The sequence below is a fragment of the Ambystoma mexicanum genome, chromosome 2q (genome assembly GCF_040938575.1).
Source record: "Ambystoma mexicanum isolate Mex_15411 chromosome 2q, UKY_AmexF1_1, whole genome shotgun sequence".
Taxonomy (NCBI): Eukaryota; Metazoa; Chordata; class Amphibia; order Caudata; family Ambystomatidae; genus Ambystoma; species Ambystoma mexicanum.
The window spans coordinates 246,039,638-246,066,148 of record NC_090924.1 but is presented as its reverse complement, the minus strand read 5'-3'; the positions used below and the strand labels follow the sequence as shown (position 1 = coordinate 246,066,148).

The 26,511-nt window shown below is 44.6% G+C and overlaps 1 protein-coding gene across 1 annotated transcript in view; it reads left to right on the top strand.

The window, feature by feature from the left end:
• The window catches only part of CYP2W1 (cytochrome P450 family 2 subfamily W member 1), a 173,249-nt gene that overhangs the window by 121,900 nt on the left and 24,838 nt on the right, over positions 1–26,511 (top strand). Inside the window, exon 6 of the mRNA XM_069646468.1 lies at positions 10,671–10,812. Coding sequence (XP_069502569.1) covers positions 10,671–10,812 — 142 coding nt within the window. The remainder of the gene's footprint in view (positions 1–10,670; positions 10,813–26,511) is intronic.

The following is a 26,511-nucleotide window of genomic DNA, read 5'->3' as shown; positions in this document are numbered from 1 at the left end:
TCTATCCATCTATCCACTGCATCTATCAATCTATCTACTCCATCCATCCATCCATCCATGCATCTACTCCATCCATCAATCTATCCACTCCATCCACTCCATAAATCTATCCACTACATCAATCTATCCACTCTATCCATCTATCAACTCTATCCATCTATCAACTCTCTCCGTCTATTCACTCTGTCTTTTCCATCCGTACCATGTGCTTCATCCACTCCATCTACTCATCCACTTCATCCGTTCCATCAACTTCATCCGTTCCATCTGTTCTATCTACTTTGTCCGTTCCGTTCAATGTAATCAATGTAATCTTTCCATTCACTTCTTCCTTTCTATCTGCTTCATCCGTACTATCCGCTTCATCCGTTCCACCCACTTCATCTGTTCCGTCTACTTCATCCGTACCATCTACTTTATCCGTTCAATCCACTTCATCCGTTCCGTCCACTCCATCTGTTCCGTCCATTCTATCTGTTCCATCCACTCTATCTGTTCCATCCACTTCATCCGTTCATCCACTTCATCCGTTCCATCCACTCATCTCCTCCATTCTCTCCATCAACTCGTCTTCACTATCCACTCCATCCCCTCACCCTCTCCATCCACTCCATCTACTTGTCTCCTCTATCCACTCAAACCATTCTACCCGCTTCATCCATTCGATACACTTCATCCATTCCATCCATATTCTGCATCCTTCCCATCCGTTCCATATGTTCCATCCACTTGGTCAATTCCATCCGTTCTATCCACTCCATCTACTCCATCCATTCATCCCCTCCATCCACTCGATCCACTTCATCCATTCCATCTACCCACTCTATCCTTCTCATCTGTTCCATCCACTCGATCATTTCCATTCTTTCTATCCATTCCATCCTCTCAATCTGCTCCATCCACTCATGCCCTCAATCCCCTTCATCCACTCAATCTGCTTCATCTATTCCATCCACCCACTCCATCCATTCTATCCGTTCCATCCACCTGATTAATTCCGTCCATTTTATCCACTCTATCCACTCCATCTACTCCATCCACTCATTCTCTCGATCCACTTCATCCATTCCATTTTATCACTCCATCATTCCCATCCATTTCAACCATTCGATCAATTCTATCCACTCCATCTATTCCATCCGCTCCAGTCGTTCCAGCCGTTCCATCCACTCCAGCCGTACCAACCAGTCCAGCCGTTCCATCCACTCCAGCCGTTCCATCCACTCTAGCCGTTCCATCCACTCCCGCTGTTTCATCCACTCCAGCCGTTCTATCCACTCTAGCCGTTCCATCCACTCCAGCCATTCCAACCACTTCAACCACTTCATGGACTCCATCTGTTCCAACCGTTCCATCCATTTCATCCACTTCATCCGTTCCATCCACTTTGTCCGTTCCATCACCTTCGTCCGTTCCATCCGCTTCAACTGTTCCATCCACTTCATTCGTTCCATTCAGTCTATCCATTTTAGTTAAACTATCGGTTATTAGTCTTTCAATCTATTCGAACGACTCTCTTTGCTCTATTATTTTCTTTGTTCCACAACCGTGGGTTTCAGTTTATTGTGGCTACTTACTCCGTTTGTTCCAAGTGTCGTTTTATTTATTTATTTATTTTAAGGGAAGAGCAACGTTTTCAGTAGTTTGCGGAATTACATGTAATCTTTGGTGAGTCAAATGGGGGGTGGGAGCGAGTTCCACAGAGTGGGGGCCAGGGCTGAGAATGATGAACCTCCTAACCTGACTGAGTTGGTGTTTGGTATCACTAAGAGGAGGGCAGAGCTCGATCTTAGAGTGCGAGGTGGCTGGTAGGGTTTTAGCTTGTCCTGTAGATATAGGGGTACGGTTTTATGCATTGCTCGGTGGGAGATGCATAAGGTTTTGAAAGTCACCATCTGGGAGCCAGTGGAGAGTTCTGAGAGCTGGAGAGGTGTGATCTCTTGGGCCAAGTGCAAGAAGAAGTTTGGCTGCAGCGTTTTGTGCTCTTTTTAGTTTGATTAGGTGATATGCTTGGACTCCGAGGTAGAGGGAGTTGGCATAGGCCAGTCTTGACATTACAATAGATTGGACAGCGGCGAGTCTGTTGGGAAAGGAGAGTGACGGAAAGATGCGTCTAAGAATTTTGAGGTGGTAATGGCAGGACTTAGAGACGTTGTTGATTTGGCGAGAGAGGGTTAGGTCAGAGTCGAGAGTGCATCCAAGGTTTTTTACTGTGGTTGGGGGTTTGCCCATGAATGATGGCCAAGGTAGAGTGTGGGGGAGCAGCTCGGTATTGCCGCACACCATGATTTCAGTTTTGATGGGGTTTAAGAGGGGATGGTTTGTGGTCATCCAGCGATCGATGTCAAGGAGGCAGGCAACGAGGTCGGGCTGACAGTTGGGGTTTGAGTTGAGGAGTTTTAGGACTAAATGGGTGTCATCAGCATAGTTATAGCACAGAATACTGTATGATCGGATTATTCCCTGGAGGGTGGACATGTAGAGGTTGAACAGGAGGGCTGATAGGCACACTCCTTGTGGAACTCCGGTATTGACTGGTCGGGCAGCAGAAGCAAAGGAGGAGTGCAGGGTTATTTGGCTCCTATTGTTGAGGAAGGATGCTATCCACTTGAGAGCATTTCCACAGATTCCTAGGGAGTGGAGATGGTCTAGGAGGATTGAGTCGTTGATTGTGTCAAAGGTGGCAGATAGGTCTAGAAGGATTAGTGCAGCGCATCCAGCAGAGTCTGCAGTGATCTTGAGGTCATCCCAGATTGAGGTCAGAGTGGTTTCGGTTCCGTGTCGAGGTCTGAAGCCTGATTGCGCAGGGCGTAGCAGATTGTTGGCTTCAACAAAGGCATTTAGTTGAGAGTATGCGGCTCGATTGATGAGTTTAGCAAGGAACCTGGTGTTTGAGATGGGGCGGTAGTTTTGGGTTGAGAGGGTCGAGGGAAGACTTTTTTAGAAGAGGCTTGTCATGAGCAGTTTTGAAGGCGTCAGGGAAAATTCTCGAGGAGAGGGAGTCATTTATGATGGTTCTTGCGTGCTCTCCTGTGCAGATGGATGCAAATATTTCTTTGAGGGTTGAGGCAGGGCAGGAGTCTAGGGGGGACCCGGATGGTTTCCGGGTGGAGTGAAGTTTGAGAAATTGGTCTTTTGATATTGGTGTGGACGTGTCGAAGTTCCCAGGGTAAGCGGGGGGTGAAAGGTAAGCTGGGTGGATTACATGGCAGGACACGAGGGCCAGTTTGTTGTTTAGAGAATTAGTTCTTTCAAGAGCAGTGTTGTAGAAGTGGAGAGAGAGTGAGTCGCAGCGTGACTCAGATGGGGTTGATTGGGTGGTGGTACAGGTTGGTTTGGTGAATTCAGAGAGGATTTTGTGGAGTTCCTTGCTGGGGTTTTCACAGTTGAGAATTCGAGAGTTGTAGTGGACTTTTTTTGCTTTTCAGATTTTGGCTTTGTAGTGGCGATGGTGGTGGGCCAGGGTGGATCTACTCAGGATATTTTCTGCCACTTGCATTAGAGGGATTTATACAGTTGTTTTGCAGTTTTCAGTTCTGGTGTAAACCATCTGGGAAAAGGGCCATGGCGAGTAGAAGATTGGCAGGTGGGTTTGAGTGGGATTAATGAGATACTGAGCCATGAGTCAAAGGCATCAATAGTTAAGGGTTCATTGCGTGGGGTGGTTGGGGCAGGAGCTTAAATTAGTGCATTGGCTAGGACTGGGATGATTTTTAGTTTTTTCCAGCATTTGCATTGATCCGGGGGTTCTGGTTCGGGTATGGGGAGGAGGGCGGGTGAGCGAATGGTGAAAGGCACAATGAAGTGAAGCTCACAATAAAGCTCTCGTAGAGCTAAACACACCAGCATTAGTAGTGCACCAGAAAGATATACAAGTAGACAGATTTCCCAAGATGGATGCTCATCAAAAGAAGAAGAGATCTATCAAGCTGACAAGAGTGAAGAGAGGGAACTATGCATCATCAAAAATGGGAGATGCGTTGGACGCAATCCCCCCAGAACATAGGCTGTTCAACAGGACCGGGATGTTCTTTGCGTCCATCGTTCCAGCAGTTCAAGGTAATGTGAATGCCAAATGGCTCCAGATCATGTGTTGGGAGCTGATGCATACGATGGATGCCATCAAGGAAGAATTGAGAGCTGTCAGGTTAATGATCCTCCAGAACCGATACATTCTGGACCTCCTCACAGCCATGGAATGAGGCGTTTGTGCCAAGATCGGACATTCTTGCTGTACATTCACACCTGCCCATGATGAAGCGAATGGGACCTTGACAGAGGCCATGACCCAACTATCAGAATTACAAATTAAAATGGAAGCAGTGACAAACGCCATAGGGAAGGACGAGGGCTGGTTGTCATATATCTTCTCATCGATACCATCATGGGCTGAAGGTACTGGTAGCAGCATTGGTACTAGTGTTATTCACCTTCTGTGTCATCAGAGCAGCAATATCATAATGCAGGAAGACCACTGAAACCGAGGAAGATGAAGAAACAAAGACACGCAATGCACTGAAATTGCAGTTGACGCAGTGTCCTCTGTTCCCTGAATGAAGAGTGTTCGAGTTTCCCTTCAACACACGTGACTGTTGGGAAACCTGGGTCTGGTGCAACACTAGTGGAGACTGCAATTATCTGACCTGGAGTTTGCACGACCTTGCAAAATGTCATGGACAATTTGGAGGAATAACAAAGGTTTGGCTCCTGAAATTGCGTGTGAACAGGGAGAGTCATCTAGGTAATGTGGTCGACTCGTTGACTAGAGGGGGGTTGAGGACAGTGGTCCAAGTGTGGCCCTTGTGACCCCCACCTGACTCACAGCCCAAAGCAGAGAAATGACAGATGCACATCACTCCTAGGCCCTTCATCACCATTGTTGATGTTTCACAGACGTGAGAAACATCACTCTCTCAGACAGCCATTTAAGCCATACCCTACTGATGATATGGAGGAGGTAGAGTTGTCATCAATCAAACAGGTCGACTGACTATTACTCGAGAAGTTAATGAATTCATCACTGACATCATGACATCATGACATGGGTGCACGTAGACATGAAATACATAGGCATCCATGAACGAAGCTACGCAAACATACATTAGATTATTGCAGGTAGACATGAAACAAATTCCTATGACTTATGCAGATAGATGAAGGACACATATATATATATATATATATATATATATATATATATATATATATATATATATATATATATATATATAGTTTGCCAAAGCAGAAACTGCAAGATGCCAAGAATACATATATCCAGCTTGCCCATGCTTAATTGTAACTAACATGGAAAGCCATAAGAACAAAAGTTTAAGCTATAGGTGCGCTAAAGTGAATGAGAAATGGGAGACATACTTCAAATACATGGAGGGGCTGACAGCTTGATTCGGTTAAAGGCAGGCAGACAGAGCCTCCAGCACAGACACGGTGCACACCCTAGCCAAGGATGAGTATAGACGGAAAGTTTCCAATTACCAAGACAATAAGGCATCTACAAGGAATGCAGTCAAAAATCCTCATAATTACAACCAGGAGAGCTCCATTTCGTGGTCTCTACACAAGTGACCTGGAAGAGCAGGACAATGCCTATTCACTCAAGGTAGATAGAGGAAAGCTGTTCCCATCGAACCAGAGGTGTGAAGATACAAGTGTTGCTCAAATTTAACAACTGAATGTACTCTCTCAGGCTTATGTGATCAGAGATGACAACATGATGGAACACACAGCACGTCCGTGTTCGTTCCCATCCCCTTGAAAATGTACACCCAGTCTGGTAGATGTCCAAGGTCCCAAGGCTGGGAAGACACGTTCTTTCCAATCCATATTTACCTTTCATGTTAAGACATATTATGTTGACGTGACCAATAGCTTCTTGACTTTCCTGCAACTTTGTATTTGTTGTAGCTAGAGGTGGTCCCAGGAGGAGCCACCAGATATGGATATCCAATAAATGAACTAACCCCTATATATTGTATATGTATTTTCCCTAAACTGACATTCCACATCCCTGATAGGCTTTGAGGGACATACCTGTTTTTGTGATGTCACTCTTGGTTGAAACAGAGCGACACACGTTAGAAGGGCCAGAGCTCTGGAAACTATATATTGTTCTAGTGTGATCCTGTCATTTTTGGTGGATAATAAAGACATGAAAATGTTCCCTATGGTTGAGTCTTCTGTTCTTGTGGCAGAGATTTTGTTGGGGCCCAAGTATTCGTTTGATGGTAATCGGGGTGACTGCTAGAGATCCCCTGTCACTCCTTTACATTACCTCTCAGCTCGAACATTTTCTGTCTCCTAGCATGGCCAGTCCTCCTCTCCTCACCCTCGCACATATGGTATAACTCCAGGTTCTGTCCTCTACTTCATTCTCTCTACACTATCCCACTTGCTTCTATAATTTCTTATGCAGAGGATTCCCAAATCTTTCTATCCTTTTCTGCCTTCACTGCTATAATTCCAAACTACCATCTCAAGGTTGGATGACTACTCACTATCTTCCCTTAAACCCATCAAAAACTGAAATCATCGTCTTCCCTGCTTCTAGTATCCCTCCCTTCCTTCTCCTTCTATTTCCTTTCCTCCATCCTCAATTGTACACTCACCTACTGCCTGCAATTTGGTTGTCCTTTTCAACTCTTTTCTGTCTTTCTCTGCCCATATCTCTGTCGTTTTCAACTCCACAATATTCACTAGTCCTGTCTATTCCTCAGTCTTTAATCTCTTCTCTTGTATTCTCTCTCTTCTACTGCTCTGCTATCCTTCTCAGTATACCTCCCTATCGACTTGCCTCTCTGTTCAATCTATAATTCCTCTGTTCATTTACTTCTTCATTTATCTCCCACCGATTCCATTTCTTCTGCATTACTTTCCCTTCATTGGCTTTCTTTTGACTCTGGCTTATATTATTGTGTTTGTATTGTTTTTAAATGTCTCTATGGTCTCGCCCCACCTTACCACTCCTCTCTTATCTCCTTGTATTCCCTCTCTCATCCTCTCAAGGCTCAGTCCCAATTTATCCTGTCCCCCCTGTGCTTATTCTTTCTTTCACTCTTTTTCTCTCCTAGTCCTTAACTCTTGAAATTCCCTCCCTTTATCTATCTGTTCGATCTCTTCTTTCCCCCAATTCATGATTTGCCTCAAGGAACATCTGCTCTCTTCCTAATTATGATGTCTTCATGTGCTTTCAACATGTTTTTTTCCATTTTATAAATGTGTTCAGCGCTTTGATGTAAAGCGCTATAAAAATACAGTAAAATACCAAATACTTTGGATTTAGTATGGTCTACTTGCCACAATCAAATAGAATCACAGGCACCAGACTCCAAGCTCTATCTTATTCCAACAATATAATTATGAGTCAGGATTCGGGGAGTAGATAGTTAGAGTGGACAGTTAGAGTTGGACTTCATTACGAGTTTGTCAGTGTGTAAAAAAGTGGCAGTAATTCCGTTACTGGAACTATTTTTGGTAGTAATGGAATTACATCTACTTTTAGCACCCTTTACCTCTTAACAAGAGGCCATGGTAAAATGAGAACCGATGAGAAGGCAAGGAGGTTAATGCTGGGCTATAAGGGATTCACTCAAATGAAAAAACAGGAAGCCTCCGAAAAAGCTTGGGAAAACCTACAGTATTTTGGGACTTGGTCTCTTGGAAAACCCTTGATATTGGGCTAGTTATCAGAAAAGTACTAAATGGGGGTGTATTGTGAAACATGTTTTGAATGTATACTTTGATAGATAACCCAAAATATCCATCACCATTGGAAAGGGTGCATGTAGAATCAGTCCTGTGTGTGTAGCTCTGTTCAAAGGTGAAGCAAGTCATCGATAATCAAAAGCAGGCACAATGGTGCAATGGGTTTCAGGAAGATTCTATTTTTGTGCAACCCACAGGAGTGGAGAAAATGTTTTCTCCAGTTTTTATTTGAAGTGTGCTTTAATACTTCCAATTTATTGAAAGGGGTGTTGAAAGGAGATGAACAATTACCATCCAATTTTGCTAATTATCACAGTTTGTAAATTGTTCCAGATGAAAGAGAGGCCATCTGCAGATTACAGGTTAATCAACACTAAAGGGGAGGTTTCCAGGATGTTTCAGCACAATAGACCAATGCATAAGCCTGAACCCATTCAGAAGCAAATATGTATAGGTACCCTTTCCATGTCTTTACAGACATTAATAGGGCCTCATTACACGGACGGCGGTAAGGGTTTACCGGTACCGGTAAGGGCACCGGTACCGGTAAACCCTTACTGCCTTACTACGAGGTCCCTTTGCGGGTTGGTACTTTAACGCCTGCTGTTTAGCAGGCGTTAAAAACCAACCCGCAAAGTGACCAGGGTGCTAATTACGGTACCGCAATTTGCGGCACCGTAATTAGCGCCTTCCCCATTCCCATTATGCCCTATGGGGCAAAAATGGGAATGGGGAAGGGCAATGTGGGAAGGGGGAATTACCGTCCAGCCAACCTTGGAATAGGGTGGTAATTCCCCTTTCCTCCAAGGCAGTGCCAGTATTTTACTGGCATGAACCAAGGTGCCAATAGCACGTTGGTCCTCCGCCTACCGTGTAATGAGGCCCTAAATCATCATTTGACTCCATAGATTGCAGAATTTCTGTGAAAGTCCTTAATCCATTTGGCTTAGACAAAGGTATAAAATACCTATCACATGAATTACATATAGCAACCTGGAGTTGTGTTGATTGCACATTACCAAGAGAGACAACAGGTGACTTCCCAATGAAGAGGAACACCCACCAGGTGTACCTCATGGCTCCAAAACCTTTCAACGTATCCTTGAATGATGGTTTATTCAGACTGGAACCATTCTGCTGTAGATGGGTGATGAAGGGTTCCAATTTCACTCTTCACCGATGATGCATGCACCAAGAATAGTCTGTTACTGTTGCTTCCAGCTTTCTAGAAATTCTGCCACTCAAAGGGCTTGATCATAAAGGCCTTGAAAACTGGGACTATGTGAATGTTGACCAAATGATAAATAAGATGAGTTATCTCAGTAGCCAATGGCCTCTTAGAAAGAGTGGACGAATTGCACTACTTAAGAGTAAGACTTGCAAAGGACCCTTCTTGATCAAGAAAGAATGACAAAGGTGTCTCTACTCTAAAGCAAGTAGTGGGAGGTATTCCCTGCTTTCGCAATATGTGTTGACATCATTCTGCTGCAGCAGTTTGTGGGGCACTCTATGGTGAAAAAGCTTTGGGGTCAAGCATCAATGCAAAACTGTAAGTCACAGAGAATGGCCTCCTTAGGTGGTCACTGAGATATCTTAATGGCCAGCTTCTTGAAGAACTTGGAATGAAAGAAATGCACTCTTGAGCTCCTCCTGTACCGGACGAGAGTCTGGGCAGAAGACGGGCCCTCACTATACAAAGATCATATCAGAGTAGACCTAGAACTGCAAGGTTTGATTAGAATGTGCTCGTTTTTCCAAATTAAGATGGGGTTGGAGGACTACCGTCACTTTGGGATTCACCGGATCAGATTATTTGTTCTGGTCGTACACGGCCAATAATCTTTACTGGGAATCCCAGGAGAATGAAACTATTATCATTGCCCTGGGAAATAGTCATCCGTATGCCGACTTTTCCAAAAAGGAGTGAAAGGTCTGGAACCTTTTCTGGAGCCCATGACCCGCAATAACTTTGTTAGTTAGTTCATCTCATTTTGGTTCTGTTGTTAGTTGGACTAATGTCGGCCCTGTTGAATGTTGCTGCAGTGGTGATGGCAGATCTTGCAAAACGATGATCCCCTTGTTGCGCTTGCATCCTCTCTGCAAAATACAAAGAGCATCCTCCATGCAGTATAATATGAACATCGCAGGACTCAGCACGTGGCTAGAGGCCCTATCGTGGTCAAAATCCCCAAGCTCCCCTGTCATGGTTTGTGGAGTTACAGCTTAATTGGGACAGGTCTGGAAACTAGAGTCCAGGTATCACAAGGGTTAACAATGTGAGGACTGTGAGGCTAGCTTACCTATATTTGAGGCAAATAGAATTGACAAAGCCTCTTCCTCAACTGTCTTGTTTAAATTTAAATGTGGAAAACGTTCCATGTTTTGTATTTTTAATATTTTACTTGTTGAAATAACCTTTGAGATGTTTGTGTAGCCTATACATTAATCTAAACAATTTGTAAAAGCAATGACAATGAAGAACTAAAATTGATTAGATTGTATTTGATTTGACAATTAACGTTTGTGTGGACCATCAGCTAAAACATTATTTTGTAGCTACTTAAAAGCACTTAAATATTACCATGTTTTCTACAGTTCAACACAGTAACGGAAGGACCAATACAATCCTGTCACATTTTAATGATCGCCACAAACAATATGCATATGAAACATGTGCATATAATAGTTCTCAGTTAAGCATACGTGAATACTTCTGGGAAATTCTGAAAACCAGACTGGACTTTAATATTCCTTAAGTCAGCAAACTACATGGAGGAAAAATGTGAATTAATTGTTAAACTATTTTTTTTTATATGAATGAATATTGCAATCTTATTTGGCAATGTATTTTCCTTGTAAGCGTGGTCTGATCTACACATTTATTGTGAAAGAGACTGTAATTTGGTTTATTCTATTCTGTTTGGTTGATTCTATTCTGTTTTACTTTGAAGGAGTCAAAAAATGGCAGCACGCATTTCAACGAGAAAAACCTGACCTATTCCACACTTGACCTTTTTGCAGCCGGCACTGAAACAACTTCCACAACTCTTCGCTGGGGCCTTCTATTGTTGATGAAATATCCAGAGATCCAAAGTAGGAAATTGCTTTGAAAGAAACTCTCTTATATTGTTGCAAAAATTGTATAATGGTTACAGAATCCATCAATCTGCCTGCTCGTGGATTGTCTATGCTTGTTTTAAAACCTAAGGTTATGAAGATAGCATTCAAAATGAACTCAGGGCAAGATTGGATCCTAACACTTCATCCTCTTCCTGCAAAAGGTTTGAAGCAGTAAAATAAAAAAATAAGAGGGAACTCAGAGACTCATTCCAAGTTTGGCGGTAGGTGGTAAAAGTCGCGCTAAATCCGTTACTGCCACTTTTACACTCTGCTGAAACAGATCTTCCAAAAAATGGGCACATGTTCTGCGGTTATCTGGTGTAATTACCATTCAGTTATTCCACCAAATTCTTTGACAGTCACAGTATTTCCAACACATATTGGCAGGATTACCACTCCATAGTGGATTTTGATGGTGCTACCACCGGACGCTTTGGTGGTAATGGTAATTTCGCATAGTGAAATTGCTGCCATTTTTACATCCAAACTCCGATTGAGGGTCAAAATGTGTAAGCAGCACCTTCTTTTCTGGGAAACAATGCCATTTTCAATGTTATTGTTTTTGGCAAAAGTTGCCATTGAAATGTTCCTTAAATGCAAAAAAGAAATTATATATTAACATATACACAGTGGAAAAAACACAAGTTACAAAAAATAGGCTTAGCTTACTCACTATAAAAAGGTGAAGTTCACAAACGTCGAGAATGCCATTGTTAAGGCAAAAACACTCAGTAGAAAGGTAATAAAAGTAAACTTTACCTGGGTTTGATATGCCCATGTTATCCAAAGAAGATTCAATTTAAATGAACTAATTCCCTAATGCCAACAAAAACCAACACACTATAAACCTAACCTTTATTCATATAGCACCGATATTTCAGACCACTCACTTTAACTGTAGCTTAGATGTGAACTTCCCAATATTTTAAGCAAGAGTTGGGAGCATGTGGTGTACTGCGAGTTAAGCTTACATTCATAATGTTATGGACTTTGTTTCTATTACGGAATTAGTTAATGGTGACTAAGTTGGGTGGTATCCCGGCGGTAAATCCTCCGGAATGCCGCCCACCTGAATTTCCGTGACCGCCACTTCTGGCGGAATTATCGCCAGATTACCAGTGGCGGTGAAAGTCCCCATTATTTTTGAGTCCTTAAGACTCAATGGGACTTTATTGGTGGAATTACCGCCGCAGAATTTCTGCCGTGGTAATTCTGCCAATTCTGCAGAATTTTCTGCGGTGAGTGCGAGGATTTACTTCCAGGACAGACCTCATAATTTGGCATAGTGGTAAAGTTTGCCATAACGGAGTTACCGCCTATTTTACCACTTAATGCCATACTTGTAATGAGGCCCTGTTTTGATATCATAAAAATGGTATTCCTGAATTTTGTAAAGTTTGCTTTTTTTATATGCAGTAAAAGAACTTTTTTTTAGAAAAAATTGTTTTCCACCAATTTCGTCCTTTTTAATATGTGTATTTCAATGTGTCTGTGTCTGTGTGTGTTTGTGTGTGTACTTTGTGTTAGCCGACTGTGACCATTTCTCATACGATCCTTCCATATTGTTCATGCCTGTTGTCTATGGCTTTTGTTCTGAAATGTCTGCGCTTATTTGTCTTCGTTGTTGCCTTGGCTTATTGTGGTCCATTGTATTCTGCACTAATGTATAGGATGTTTGCATGTTGTTTCTGTCTGTTGTATGTGGCTATTGCTGTTTGTATAGTCCTGATCTCTATTGGGCTTAATTAATAAATTATTATTAATGGCATCTGTAGGGACCCATGACACAGCCATTATATTCTGTTGCCACCTTTACTCTGAAAGCATAGGTTGCCTTCCAATAATAGTATGACAACATTGTCATAACCAAGCACTGGCATAGGCAATATTTGGCTTTTGTATAGGCTGTGGGTAGGCTTTTGCAAAATGCTAAATACCAGAATTGTATGCCGTAACAGGGTCATGGACATAGGAACCCCTCTCAACCTAGTTTAAGTGACCTATCAGGGTACAGCCAGAACCATTCATACCCCAGGGGTGACATGTGTGAGTTGGGAAGGACCCCAGTACCTGGCTCTCCATAGCGCTTGAAGATGTGCTGGCTATTGGCACCACTGTCCCTACCTCAATACCTATCGGCCTCTTTCCTGGTCAGGTCTATGTACCTTCTTTTCCAGAAAAACATGAGGACCTGTGAACATCTAACCCCAGTGAAGCCTGCGAGTAATTCCAAAGCAAAGAATTGGAAAACCTAGACCAGAGCCAGGAGAATGAAGTCATGATCAGAATTGGAATGCACTGCAGTTTTGCCTTTGCAAGAGAATGCCGGGATAACAGCCAAATGCGTGGAAAGAGATTGCAAGGGAACAGGGAAGACTCAGAAATCCTCCTTAAACTAAGTTAGAAACAAAACTCACTAAAGTTTGGTGAGAATCACTGGAAAAACAAGCAACGTGTGCCCATGTCTGCCTGCACAAGATTGGAGATTGAAAAGGGTGAGGGCCAGAAGCCTTCTTACATTCTTCCAAGGGAAGTCCTGGCCCCTAGAGTAACAACTCAACTAGTGATTGGCTAAGGGAAACAGCTGGTGAAAATGTGAATTGAGAGACCAGGAGAGGGTTTAGACAGGGAGAATATGCCTATACAGCTAGAAGGTTCAGAAGAGGGTCAAAGGTGTTCAGTTGAGGTCTGGAGCAGAGTAGACCAGCGAGAAAGGAGTACCAGGTGAAGAAGGAGATGCAGGAAACTGCTGAAGTATAGAGAGAGAGAGAGAGTGAAGGTAAGGTGTTGGACCTGAGAGGGTGGTGCCATTTGAGTTTTATGTTTGGGAGCGAGTGAGAGATTTCCTGAAGAAAGGATAACGAGAAAGTGGGGAATTAAGAGTAGGTGTGAGACAGGCGGGGTGGTGAAAGATAGAGGAAAGGGAAAGTCCGGAAGGTAGTGCAGCATAGAGGCAGGTGTAGTTGTGGGAGTGAGGAGTGTTGGGAAGGCCAGATGGGAGTTGGCAGAAGAAGACAGGAGAGCAAGTAAGAGTGAGTGAGATAGAGCCGCACGAACAGGAGAAAGAGTGTGTCGAGAGAGAGAGGGAGACAAGTAAGACCAGGAAGACCATGAAGACCAGGAAGCAGAGTGTAGGGACAGGGGAGGGACAGCGGAGAAACCATTTGGGGGGGGGGGTTAGAGAGAGGAGAATTGAGAGCAACCAGTAAGATTAGTGGAAGCATAGTGGAGAGAGACAGACTTAGAATGAGAGGGAGGAGTCTGAGAGAGAGACAGGAGACAGAGGAGTAAGAAGAATCAGTGGGGGTAACCACTGAAAGAAATTAGTCAGAGCAGCTCCCTTGGGAGGTCCTGTAGGGAGAGAGTTAGGTAAGGCCAGAGCCTTTAGACGTCCACTTAGGGTAAGTAAGGGGTAGGACCAGGCAGTAGGGGTCACCTGACAATAGTTCTACTGGTATTTTGAGAATCGTTGTGGGGGAATAGGGAAGCCTGGGCTAGGGAAGTGGAATAGGGAAGCCTGGGCTAGGGAAGTGGGATAGGGAAGCCTGGGCTAGGGAAGTGGGATAGGAAAGCCTGGGCTAGGGAAGTGGGATAGGGAAGCCTGGGCTAGGGAAGTGGGATAGGGAAGCCTGAGTTAGGGAAGTGGAATAGGGAAGCCTGGGCTAGGGAGTGGGATAGGGAAGCATGCGCTAGGGAAGTGGGACCCCAAATACAGCGTGAGATAAACTGCAGGACAGACCCCTGGTCTTGGAACCTCAAACAATTTGCATATGCATACTTCTTTCTTATAAAAATGTAATAATGGGTCATTGTCGTGAGGTTCTTTGGCTAAAGTGTGACAATGCCCAATACCTCAGATCATTTGCCAGCTGTTCCCCTCCTGTGGCCAGATAGTACCAACATTTTGTTGTTATAAAAGGAATTTTCAAAGAATTCTGCTTTAAGGTGGCTAAATTGCCTTGACAGGAGAGGAGTTTGTTTCTCTGGTGTGTTTATAGTGCATCTTCCCTATGAAATACACTTTCTGGGATTAATGCCCCACTCACCCTTCACGCTTGCCTTTTCACACCATTAGGGCCCAGGTTGCCCCGCCTACTCATTTTACTGTATAAGTGATTGGCACACTCTCTCCCTTTTCCTTGGACAGGTTCTTCACCCTTTCTTTCTCTGCCTTCTCAATGACAGGGCCTCATGATTTACTTTCTCTGCCTTTTCCATTGCAAGGACCTCAACTTTCTCTTTCTCTGCCTCTTTCTTGACCAGAGCTTGAGCCTTTTCTCTCTCTGCCTATTCCTTAGTCACAGCCTAAGCCCTCACTTTGTCTGCCTTTTCATGAGATATAGCCTCTTCTGTCCATGTGCCACAGCCTCTGTCTATCCTCTCTGGGGATAAGGAGCTCCACTCACCATTGCATCTATGAGAAACCAGAAGGTATCTCACCGGGGATCTGTCATCCAGGTGGCCAGGACATGGCCATCGCTTTTGGATCCAGTTCCTGGGGGTGGACCAGTGTGGAAGAATCACCTGGGTGAGGTGTCTTCGGGAGTGGGACACCGGATGGTGAGACATGGTATCCCCTTCCCTGTAACACCTTTACCCCATCCCACCAGGTTGGATATTTAGGAACTTAACCCCCCCCCCTTTATAACACAAACACTTTCTCACAGACAGCTCGCTATGAGAGAAAACAGACTAACACCCGAGCTGTATACCTGACGTGTCCCAATACAATGGTCAGGTCAGGCAATTACTGACCATCACACTCACCTGACTTCCATTACACTTCCCCATACGGATAAAAGACAGAGCACAAGATCACACTTAGAGTGAGGCAAAGCACGCAAGGAAACCTCAGTTCCAAGATGGCAGTTTAAAAGAGGAGAAAGATGGCAAAACAGAAGGGGATCACAAAGAGGGGAGTTCCCTCAACCTTTTCGATAAGGAACCATTACTTTCACGAAGCCTCGAGAATAGAAAGTGTAAGACCAGGAAACCAGGCTGAGGAATCCTACATTGTGTTTCAGAGGTACTTGGGGCCCTCCTGCGTTGATAATCAAGGTGGGGAGAATCACCAGCGGCCGTGGTACTGCCCTTGGCTCCAACAACAAAGCAGCATCAATGAAATTAACACAGCCGGTGAGTTGGGGAGACCGATACAAGATCGGTCTGTGTTGAAGCCAAGGATGCAAGCAGCAACATTGAATGGCGAGAGTTGGAATGAACCTTGTGTGAAATGTGTGTGATAACCAACGCAAGTAAAGTTGTACTGCAGATGAGTGATTGAACTTTGAAAGCAAGATACAATACCTTTGACAGAGTGGTTCAGTATTTGTATACTGTGCAGAGTTTTTAGAAAATCTCATGTGATCCCCTTTGGAAGTGCCTGTAAATTCAGTGGGCCTCATTCTGAGTTTGGTGGTGTGGGAAATAATTGGAAGTAAATCCTCACTTTTCCTCCAAAAATCATCACAATTACCACTAGGTAATTCCGCCGGTGGTAATTCTGACAAAAATCCCCAATGGAATACTAGGGACTCCATAAATGGGAGCTAACACTGCCCTACCACCACTTCTAATCCCATGGTAACTCCATGGGACCAAGTGGCATTATCGATATCCATTTGTGGTGGTAAATTGGTGGAATTACAGCCAAACTCGGAATAAGGCCCAATAAATGTAATCCAATTTCTCATAAAAATAGTTTTTTACAATATTATGCAACTTGTCTTTGGGAGATCCCCATGCCCTAACGATGGAATGTGGGAGTGCAGACGTGCAGCATACCATGTTCCTATTGGGATGAAGTATTTGCACTGTTCCAGTTTAAAGTTCAGCAGGCAGATGAGCGTACCGGGGTCACCTGCATCGCCAACCTAGACAATGCTCCTCCTATTCTCTCTTCGGAGCAGCTGCTGTGCTGCACAAAATCCCAGCACTCTCATGTGACTTGGTCACGTGCTATGCTTTTGCTTTAATCATCCATCCTTTGAGGGTGGGCATCCTCATCAAAAGATAGCTCGTCTAACGGTGTTTACTCTTTCCGTTCGCCCCAATTCGCACATGCACGTGCCAAAGATCTTTCACTTGTCACGTCTCTTATTTTATCTCCTACTTTACTCCTTTTTCACGTTTCTGTGATGCTATTGCCCTTACTGGCATTATCCCTCCTTCTTATCTTCAGCTCCCCTATTCGTTGCATTATCAGTGACTTCCCATGCCTTTCTTTTTGTTTTTCTTTGTTTCTGCTCCTACACTCTCGCACAATCAACTTTACTATTCCTGTATATCACTCTTCTATAACCTCTTCTTGCCCTCCACCCACTGCCACAGTCAGTCTAGCCTTATCTATCCTAATATTTAAAGCTGCCGCCGTTTTCGTGTCTCCTCTGGCTTATGGAATGCTCTATCTGTCATGAATCCCATTCTACGCTTGATCTCTTTTTCCGACCCAATCTGCATTTCCTCTGCCTTACTGAGACCTGGATTGTACCTTCTAACACTTTTTCTCCTGCTTCCTTACACACTTCTACCACAAACTTTTCTTAGACCATTTGCCTTAGTGACAAATTTGGTGGTGTTGGCATTGTTTATAATTTGCCCTGGTCTGTCTCTCATCCTTCTGTCAATCGTCCTCGATTTCCATCATTTGGATAACATTTCTCCTCTTTATCCAAAGCCCTATCTCTTCTTATCATATGTAGGCCACCTGCTATCTTCTTAGCTTTTGTGATTAACTTGATTCTCTTCTTTAATTTTGTCTTCGTCTCTCCTCTACCTTCTTTCATCTTGGTGACTATAATCTTCATCTCTTCCCTACACTTCATTGTCACCTCTCTTTCCTCTTCGTGACTCCTATCATCTGAACCAAGTTCACCCCCCTCTCATGCCTCAGATTGTCTCTCAACCTTATCTTCTTCTCCTCCTCCTCTTCAAATACCAGTCTTTACACACACCATTTGCTTCTCTGCCCATTTTCTTCCCTCCCTACTCCATGCTCCTACTCAATCTTCTTCACACGCTGTCTTTTTCTGCTGCAATTTGCTTTCCTTTGATACCTCTTAATTTCTTTACTCACTATCTTCTTTGTTGCCTTCTACTAACTACTTTTATTTTTTATCCCCTGACCTGACTGCTTCCTCTCTTCACACTAATCTCTTTCTGCTTGACTTATTCCTTCCTTCTGTCCCCCATCCCTCCTGCAAATCTCATCAATTCTGGCTATCACCCTTTCTCATTTTGATCAGGACTATTCTTTGTGAAGTGAAATGCTGCTGGAAGAAATTCCATTGTCCTAGTGACCTTCTAGTTCTTTCCTCTCTTCACTCTTCTCATGACCCCTTCCTCCTCAATGCCAAAAATGTTTTATTTTACTAATCTTCCTCCATCTGTCATCATCCTGTTGCCTATTTCTACTCCTCACTAACATCCTCTTTTCCTGTCTTCTTGATCTGCCATTGTCGTACCGTCTTTGCTCAAAGGATTTCACTGTCTCCCTTCCCTCCAATTCACCTTCTCTATCCTCTCTTTGCCTCCTTAATGATGCTGAAACTGTTTCTTTTTTAAATCATGCTCATCCTACTGCCTCTCTTATAGATCCTATTTCTTCTTCCTGGATTTCTTATAGCTATCCAGATCTTATTCCCTATCTTATCTGCTTTTTATAAATCTGCATTTCCCTTATTCTTTAAACATACTATCATTATTCCAGTCTTTAAAAACCTGCCCTCGATCCTTCTCTCCCTGCAAATTACCAGCCTATTTCTCTTGTGTTTCTTACTAAACTTCTTAAATGGGCTGTATAATCTCAAGTCCCTTCTTATTTGACCCAGCACTCCCTACTACCTCCTCTTCGGTCATGTTTTCGTCCTTCCGTCTAGTGGAGACTGCTTTTCTTCATATTTCCAGCTCCCTTCTTTCTTCTCATCAAAATAAACTCTCAAATATACTCATCCTCCTTGATTTATCCACAGCCTTTGATGCGGTCAAACACACTACTCTAACCTCTCTTGGATTCTCTGGCTCAGGTGTCCAATGGTTTGGTTCATATCTTTCTGATCATACATGGTCTATCTCCTGGGCTGGTCACATCAGTACTTCATGCCCTCTTCTCTACAGTATTCCCTAAGGTTGTGTACTAGACCCCATAGTGTTCTCATACTATGCTATTCCTCTCTTGGCTCTTATTGCATCCTTTAATCTGTTTTGTCACTTCTATTCTGATGGCTCACAAATATTTTGCTATTTTTCTTTCTTTTCTGACCCTCTTAACACCACTGTCCCTGCCTGTCTTCCTGCCAACCCATCCACGATTCATTCTCATTTCCTTCATCTTAACCCTTCTAAAACTGACGTCCTTTTCTTTTCCTTCACATCTAGTCCCATCCCCTGCCTCCATCAAGTCTCTCCTTTGCACCCACCCCTGTCAGCTTATCTTGACTCCAAGTCCTTTAAATTCAAGCTCTGATCATGTGCCTCTCTGCACCAATTCCACTGAATAATGTCTGAAAAGTCCCTTCTTTTTCCCATGTCCTTAATCTTCCCTTAATGCTTGAAGGCGGCATCCAGTTCAGATATTTATCCTCCTCTGGGCACTGATGTACTGTGTGGGAAGGAGCATTATGTAAGCATAATGTTTCAGGAGCTATGTATAACTGCTGTATCTTTTTTGGTTTCATAAAATGTGATCATGAAGAAACCAGCATGTTAGCTGGGTGTGACGCTGATGCCACTGTGTTCTTAGCACATTGCTGAGCTCTGTTCAGGTCCTGCTGTTTGCACACGAGCAGGCCTGTCCATGTTACGGGACCTGCAAGTGTGTAACACATTTGGAACTCGGAGCAGATTTGATTACCTTTATGCATTAGAACGGCATTTCAGTGGCAGATTGCTGCATAATTGGAGGCAGGGCAAATGACTGCTTGGAATTAATAGATAGGAATGAGCTTAGAGCCCACAGTCAGCCTGGTGAGCCACTAATACCTCCAATGACCCAGAGGTTTAGAGGCAAGAATGTTCCGTCTCAAGAGCTTTGGACAGAGTGTTATATAAAAAATGTGAGACCCTTACAAAAACAGACAGCAGCCGCACCATCCCCCAAGGAGTGTAGGGAGAATAGACCTTCTGGAGACGGGTAGGCAACTACACTGGTGAAGATAGTAAGGAACTATGTGAACTTGACACTTGGATATAAACAGGATTAAGGATCCCATAAGAAGATGAAGGCCGAAGGACCCTGCCCCAAACTTCCAGGAAGACCAGCTCATACCCAGGGTATTGATAAAACCATTGTCTGCTTCTTATCCATATATGGCAGAGATCTTTCTAACAGGATGGCTCATGCCAAGATAGAGTGCTTAGTTCTGCAGGTCCTTTATTTAGGATTTTTAATTCAGGGTAAGAGGCTACGTTAGAGGAAGCCTCTATTTATAGCTTCAACTTTCATTAATAAGGCTCAGACAGTGTTCTGTTCTTTTAGGGGATGGTAATGAGTGAACTGCACAGGAAAGGCATAAGGGCATCCTGTTGACAACAAACACTAAGTTGGGGATTTGGCAGAGTCGATGGATTCAGTGAGGCATGATCTAACCTTTTGGTGACAAGTTTGTGAAATGGTAAGGGAAATAAAGGATTGCGTTTATGGCCATTGATAAGGCTCAAGCCCCAAATGGAGAGATTTTCTCACCTGTGGTCTCTGGGGGGTTGGCCATGGCAGACACCACACGTCCGGTCCCTCCTCAAGATCTTCACGACTCTCCCGCAGGCAGAAAGGAGACTTGCAGATTGCTGCTCCATCTTCTTTCCTCAGAGAGGGCAGTTCTTCAGAGGCAGAAAACCTGGAGGACAAAATGGGTGGGAAACATTTTCTCGGGGATAAGTCTTAAGGCCCTTCACTGGGGGTCTATATTAGGGTGTCTTATTCGTCATTGTGGAAGAACGAGGGCAGACAGCATTGCCTGAACAAAACAAGTAACTTTATTAAGGGCAGGTACTGTATTGGAAAATAGTCAGCTCAGGAAACTTGCTTCAGTCTCCTTGGTTTCCACTCCTGGCTTCGCAGTCTGTAGTACAGGTGACTTCTCAGGTCAGCCTTGCTAATCCTCGTATGCCCAACGGTAGTTGTCTCTTTTCCGTATCTCACCTCGAAGCGTCTCCTGAAGTGAATAGAACAGTCTCTCATCAGGCTAGGATTGGCTACAGGCTTTATGGGGGGAATGATACAGCAGACCAATCACAGCCGCTCTTGTACACGGCCATCTGCACACCCCTAGTAGCCCCACCCCCTTCCATCCTTGTAGCAGGTTGTCATACTGCCTTGCTGTAACAAGGCTTCCTGGCGAGGAGTCGAGACCCCTGGACACCGTGTCCCAATGAACAATATGCATGTGCGGTGCGTAAGCAGGTGAGTGTTCGCCCGTGTAGTTGGCCACCTCCGAAAACGACAATGGAGAGTGAGTCCCTTGATGAAAATGGGAAGGAGAATCCTCTTGGGTGAGGCAAGACTTCGACAGCTCGAAGAGCGGCCCCTTCGACGATATCTCCTGTACTCCCGAGATGCAAGCTGCCCATGACATGGACACTGTCACAAACCCCCCCTCGAAGGATCCAGCAATTTGGGCTTATCAACAGTCCTATACAGGTAGTCAGCTACAAGCTGAAATGCAGCAGGCTTGTGAACCATCCGGAATGTAAACGACTGCATTATGAGGAACAAAATGTAAGACACACTGGTTGGAATCCTTCTGGACCGTCAACCACTGCATGGAGGAGCATGATTGGTGAAAATGGTAAAGGATCATCCAAGAAGTTAATACAACAGAGACTCTACGGCCCACTTGATTGCAAGGCACTCCTTCTTAAACGTTGAGTAAGGCAATTGGTATGGCAACAGTTTTTGGCTCATGAAGACCACAGGGTACCCTGGGACAGCACAACGCCCAAGCCGGTGCAAGAGGCGTCCGTCTGTAGAAATAATTGTCATGAAAAGTCTGGGCAATGCAGCACTGGAAGAGCCGATATGAAAAGCTTGAATAGTTGCAACATCAGAGAGTGGCACCCCCAAGTTAGACGCCTTGAGGGCATCAGTGAGGGGTGCGGCCAAACTCAAAAAGGAAGGAATAAAGCATTGGCAATATCCTACAAAACCCAGGAATGCTCTGATACTTTGTTTGTTGGTTGGCAAGGGCAACTTCAGGATAGCTTCTAGTTTGTCGGTTTGGGGGTTGATCACTCCGCCCCCAACCAAGTAACCCAGGTAGCGGGTATGGCTAGCACCCATGACTGTTTTTTGGGATGCATGCGTAGTCTGGCCACCTGTGAGGCAGAGACAATGGGCCTCATTACGACCCAGGCGGAAAACCATGGTGCTAATAGCACAATGGTCCATGCCGGTAACTTACCGACTCCGCCATGGAGAAAGGGAGAATTACCACCCCATTACAAGGTTGGCGGGGCGGTAATTCCCCCTTCCTCCATGGCCCTTCCCCATTCCCATTTTTGCCCCATAGGGTCCGGTACCATAAATTGCGGTACCGTAATTAGCACTAAGGTCCCTTTGCGGGTCCATTCCATAACGGCTGGTAAAACCAGCCGTTAAATTGGGAACCCGCAAAGGGACCTCGTAATCAGGCGCTAAGGGATTACAGGTACGGGTACCCTTACCGCTACCGGTAATCCCTTAGCGCCAGGGTCGTAATGAGGCCCAATGAGTTTGAGGTGTTCCAGATGTTCTGTCCAGCTCCCACTGAAAACAACAATATTGTCGAGATAAGCGGCGCTGTAAGCTCAGTGAGGTGTCAGTATGCGATTCATTAGGGATTGAAACGTGGCAGGAGCGCCGTGTAGCCCAAAGGGAAGGAGTGTAAACTGATACAACCCATGAGGTGTAATGAATGCCGTTTTGTGCTTGTCCTCTTTGCCCAACAGGATTTGCCAATAACCCTTCGTAAGGTCAATGGTGCTTAGGTATACTGCAGGTCCTAATATTTCCAGTAGTTTGTCAATTCGCAACATTGGGTATGCCTGGTAGGAGGATATTGCGTTCAACTGTCTGAAGTCCATACAGAATCTGGTCAACCCATTGGGTTTATGTACCAGAACTATCAGAGAGGTCCACAGGCTTGTTGAGGGTTCAATTTTGCCCAATTGCAGCATCTCGCCTACCTCTGTCTCGATTCCAGCTCTTTTTGCTTCTGGGATTCTGTAACGATGTAAAATCACAGTGCGGTTTGGGAGGGGGTCTATTGAATGTTCCACCAGTGTGTTTCTTTCTGGAATATTAGAGAAAACCTGAGAGAAAGGGTTGAGAGTGGCCAAGATTTCATCTTGCTCCTTAGAGTCTAGGGAAGACCCCCACTGGACGTTCTGTAGGCAGGATGGATCCTTTTGTGGTAGCTCCTTTCCCATTCCCAACTCGGAGTACATGATGGTCTGGACTGGGTCTGGTTCCTTCCACTCCTTGAGTAGATTTATATGATAGTTCTTCTCCTTGTCACGCCTCTCAGGTTGATGTAACATATAGTTGACTGGCTCTAGCACTGCATTGATGGTATAGAGACCCCTCCACTGGGCTAACATTTTGTTGTGGCAGGTAGGCAGTAATACGAGTACTTTATCACCAACCGGAAAGGTACGCAAACGACTTTGCCAGTTGTAGTATACTCCCTGGGTTTGTTGTGCCCGACCCAGATTGTCATGGCCCATCAATTGAAGTTTTTTAGAAAAATATTTTTTAACAACTTTATTTATATTTGCACACAGGTTATGCACATACTTTAGCAGCTTACTTTGATTATACAGACATATTACTTATACAGTTTATTAGCCTTCTGTGTTCAGGTTCTCTGTTTCACTAAGGTCAGCCAGATATTGCTTGTATCGCGCCCATATGTTTCTGGGTCTACTTTGTGGTGTGACCAAGTCAATATACAGTTCCTCAGTGTCATTAATCCACACCATATCTCTGTTCCAGTCCTCTATTTTAGGGGGTTGTACGTTCTTCCATCTCATCAATATGACTCTTTTGGCTATGAGCAAACTCAGATTCAATAATTTCCGCCACGTCGGATTCAATTTCCCTTCTGCCCCCAACATACAAATCCGTGGTGTCCATGTCACCGGCTGGTCTGCCATCTTGTCTAGCGCCCCACATACCCCTGACCAATAATGTCTCAATTTGGTGCAGTCCCACAGCATATGGAATATATTAGCGTTTCCAGCATTACATATGGACAGGCACCATTCGATGTGGGGTATATCTGCTTAAGCCTTAATGGAGTGTAATGTATCCTGTGTACTATTTTATAGTGTATCAATTTGAACCTTGAGTTACACGATATCCCTTTAGTCAGTGCGCAAATCCGAGACCACTCTTGATCGTCTATCAGTTGCCCCAAATCCTGTTCCCATCTCCCTTTAGCTGTGTGGTTTATCGCAGGGCGTGTTTGTATTATAGTTTTGTACAGCGTAGAGGCAGTGACCTTTTGGGTACCTCCTGTGAATATATAGCCTAATGCCATATTTATTTCTGGTTCTTCTGGAAATGTTGGGTGGGTTTGTTGTGCCATGGCTGCAACCTTGTGGTATTGCTGTTTGTGTGTATGTGTGTCTCCCAGTGTATCCTTAATATCCTCCCAAGATATAAAATGTTGGTCCAAGAATAACTGGCCCCACTGTGTGATGCCTTTAGCGCTCCAGTGCCTTGCTATTTCACTATAAACACTGAGTGATGTGTATGGATCTCCCCATATTGGCATGCTTGGATGATATAGTTTACTGGCCCCATATATGTCAGTGATTCTGGGCCATGCCGTGGATGTGACTTTGGAGGGGTTGATTGTATTGTATTGTTTCGGGGTGGGTCTGGACATTCTTTGCTGCGCCCCTATCGCCTCTCTCTCTTGTAGCGACTGGGAAACGTCAGCAGGGTTAAGAAAGTATGTGGCCCATCTTGCCGCCTGTTGTGACTGTGCCGTCAAGTAATAAAGTTCCATGTCCGGTGCCATCAGTCCTCCCCTTGGATATGTGTCTGTCAGGACTCTCGAGCTTAGTCTGGGGTGTCCGCCCCAAGCAAAATTTGCGCAGGCGCTATTGATTTTGGTGAACAGAGCGCGGCCGGGCCACACCGGAACCGTGCTAAAGAGGTAGAAAAGTTTCGGTAGTATCACCATTTTGATTAAGGCTAATCGTCCCGCCATTGATATTGGGAGTACACTCCATCGTTTCATTTTAGAGCAAAGGGTGTCTGCTAGTGTCGTGTAATTTAATGCTCGGGATAGTTGGGCCGTTCTGGCTATGTGGGCCCCTAGATACACTATGTGTATCGGACTCCTTATAAGTCTGTGAAGATTCCGGGGTTGTGGTGTGGCGTCTGTGAGCGGGAATATTTCAGATTTGTGGGGGTTGAGGTGTAGTCCTGAGTATTCGTCAAATATTTCTACTTCTGCCAGGATCTTGCCGAGCGTTCTGTCTGGGTAGTTTAGGTATAAAAGAAAGTCATCTGCATATAGCGTTATAATTTGCAGTTTGCCTTCAAGCCATATCCCAAACGAGCTGTAACGAGACCTGAGGATATCTGCCAGTGGTTCTATAACTAGGGCAAAGAGCAAGGGGGAGAGCGGGCAACCTTGTCTGGTGCCTCCCAACAGCTCCAGTATGCCCGTGAGGGCTCCATTCACTTTTATCCTCGCGTGAGGCCGAGTATATAGCACCCCGATCCACTTTATAAATTGTGGGCCAAACCCGTAGTTTCGCAGTACTCCAAATAGAAAGGGCCATGAGACTGTATCGAAGGCTTTTCTCATGTCTAGGGACACCGCTATCCCTTGAGTGGTGGCAGGAATGGAGGTCATTATATGATGGCATCGTCTAATATTAGTGGCTGTGGATCTACCTGTTATAAACCCGGCCTGGTCTTCATGTACCATGTATGGCATATATGGTGTGAGTCTCGTAGCAAGTATTTTGGCAAGGATCTTGGCGTCAGTGTTTATTAGTGATAATGGGCAATATGATCCACATTCTGTAGCTGGTTTACCGGGCTTCAGTAGAAGCGTGATTATTGCTTCTCTGGTGGTTTCGGGGAGTTCTCCTATTTCCAGAGCTTCCTTCCAGACAGCATGCAGTCTGGGTGTAAGGACTTGACTAAACTCCTTATAGAACTCTGCTCCTAGCCCATCTGCGCCCGGAGCTTTTCCATTGGGAAGAGCTTTAATTGCTTCATGTATTTCGGCCTCCGTAATGGGTGCCTCTAGTAATTCTCTAGTAGATTCTGATATAAGTGTTGTTGGTATCTTGGAGAGGTATTGTTCAATCTCGATGTCTGTGCCCTGGGGGGAGTATAATTCTTTATAGAATTTATAAAACGTGCCTTTCACTTCATTCTGGTCTGTGGACACCGTACCATCATCTATTTGTATACAGGGTATGCTAGTGGGTCCACTTTCTCCACGTACTGTTCTGGCCAGTAATTTACCAGGGCGCTCTCCCTCCCCGTATCTACGTGCTGCTATAGGCCTATCAAAGTATCTTATCTCTTGGTCTGCCGCATCCCGGTACTGCTCCAGTTTAGTCTTAATTTCAGCACCCAATTGGGGGGTCGGGGTCGCGGCATATTGGGTTTGTAGTGATGCTAATTGCGTCTCAAGCCTCTCTAATTTGGCCCTGATGTCTTTGAGG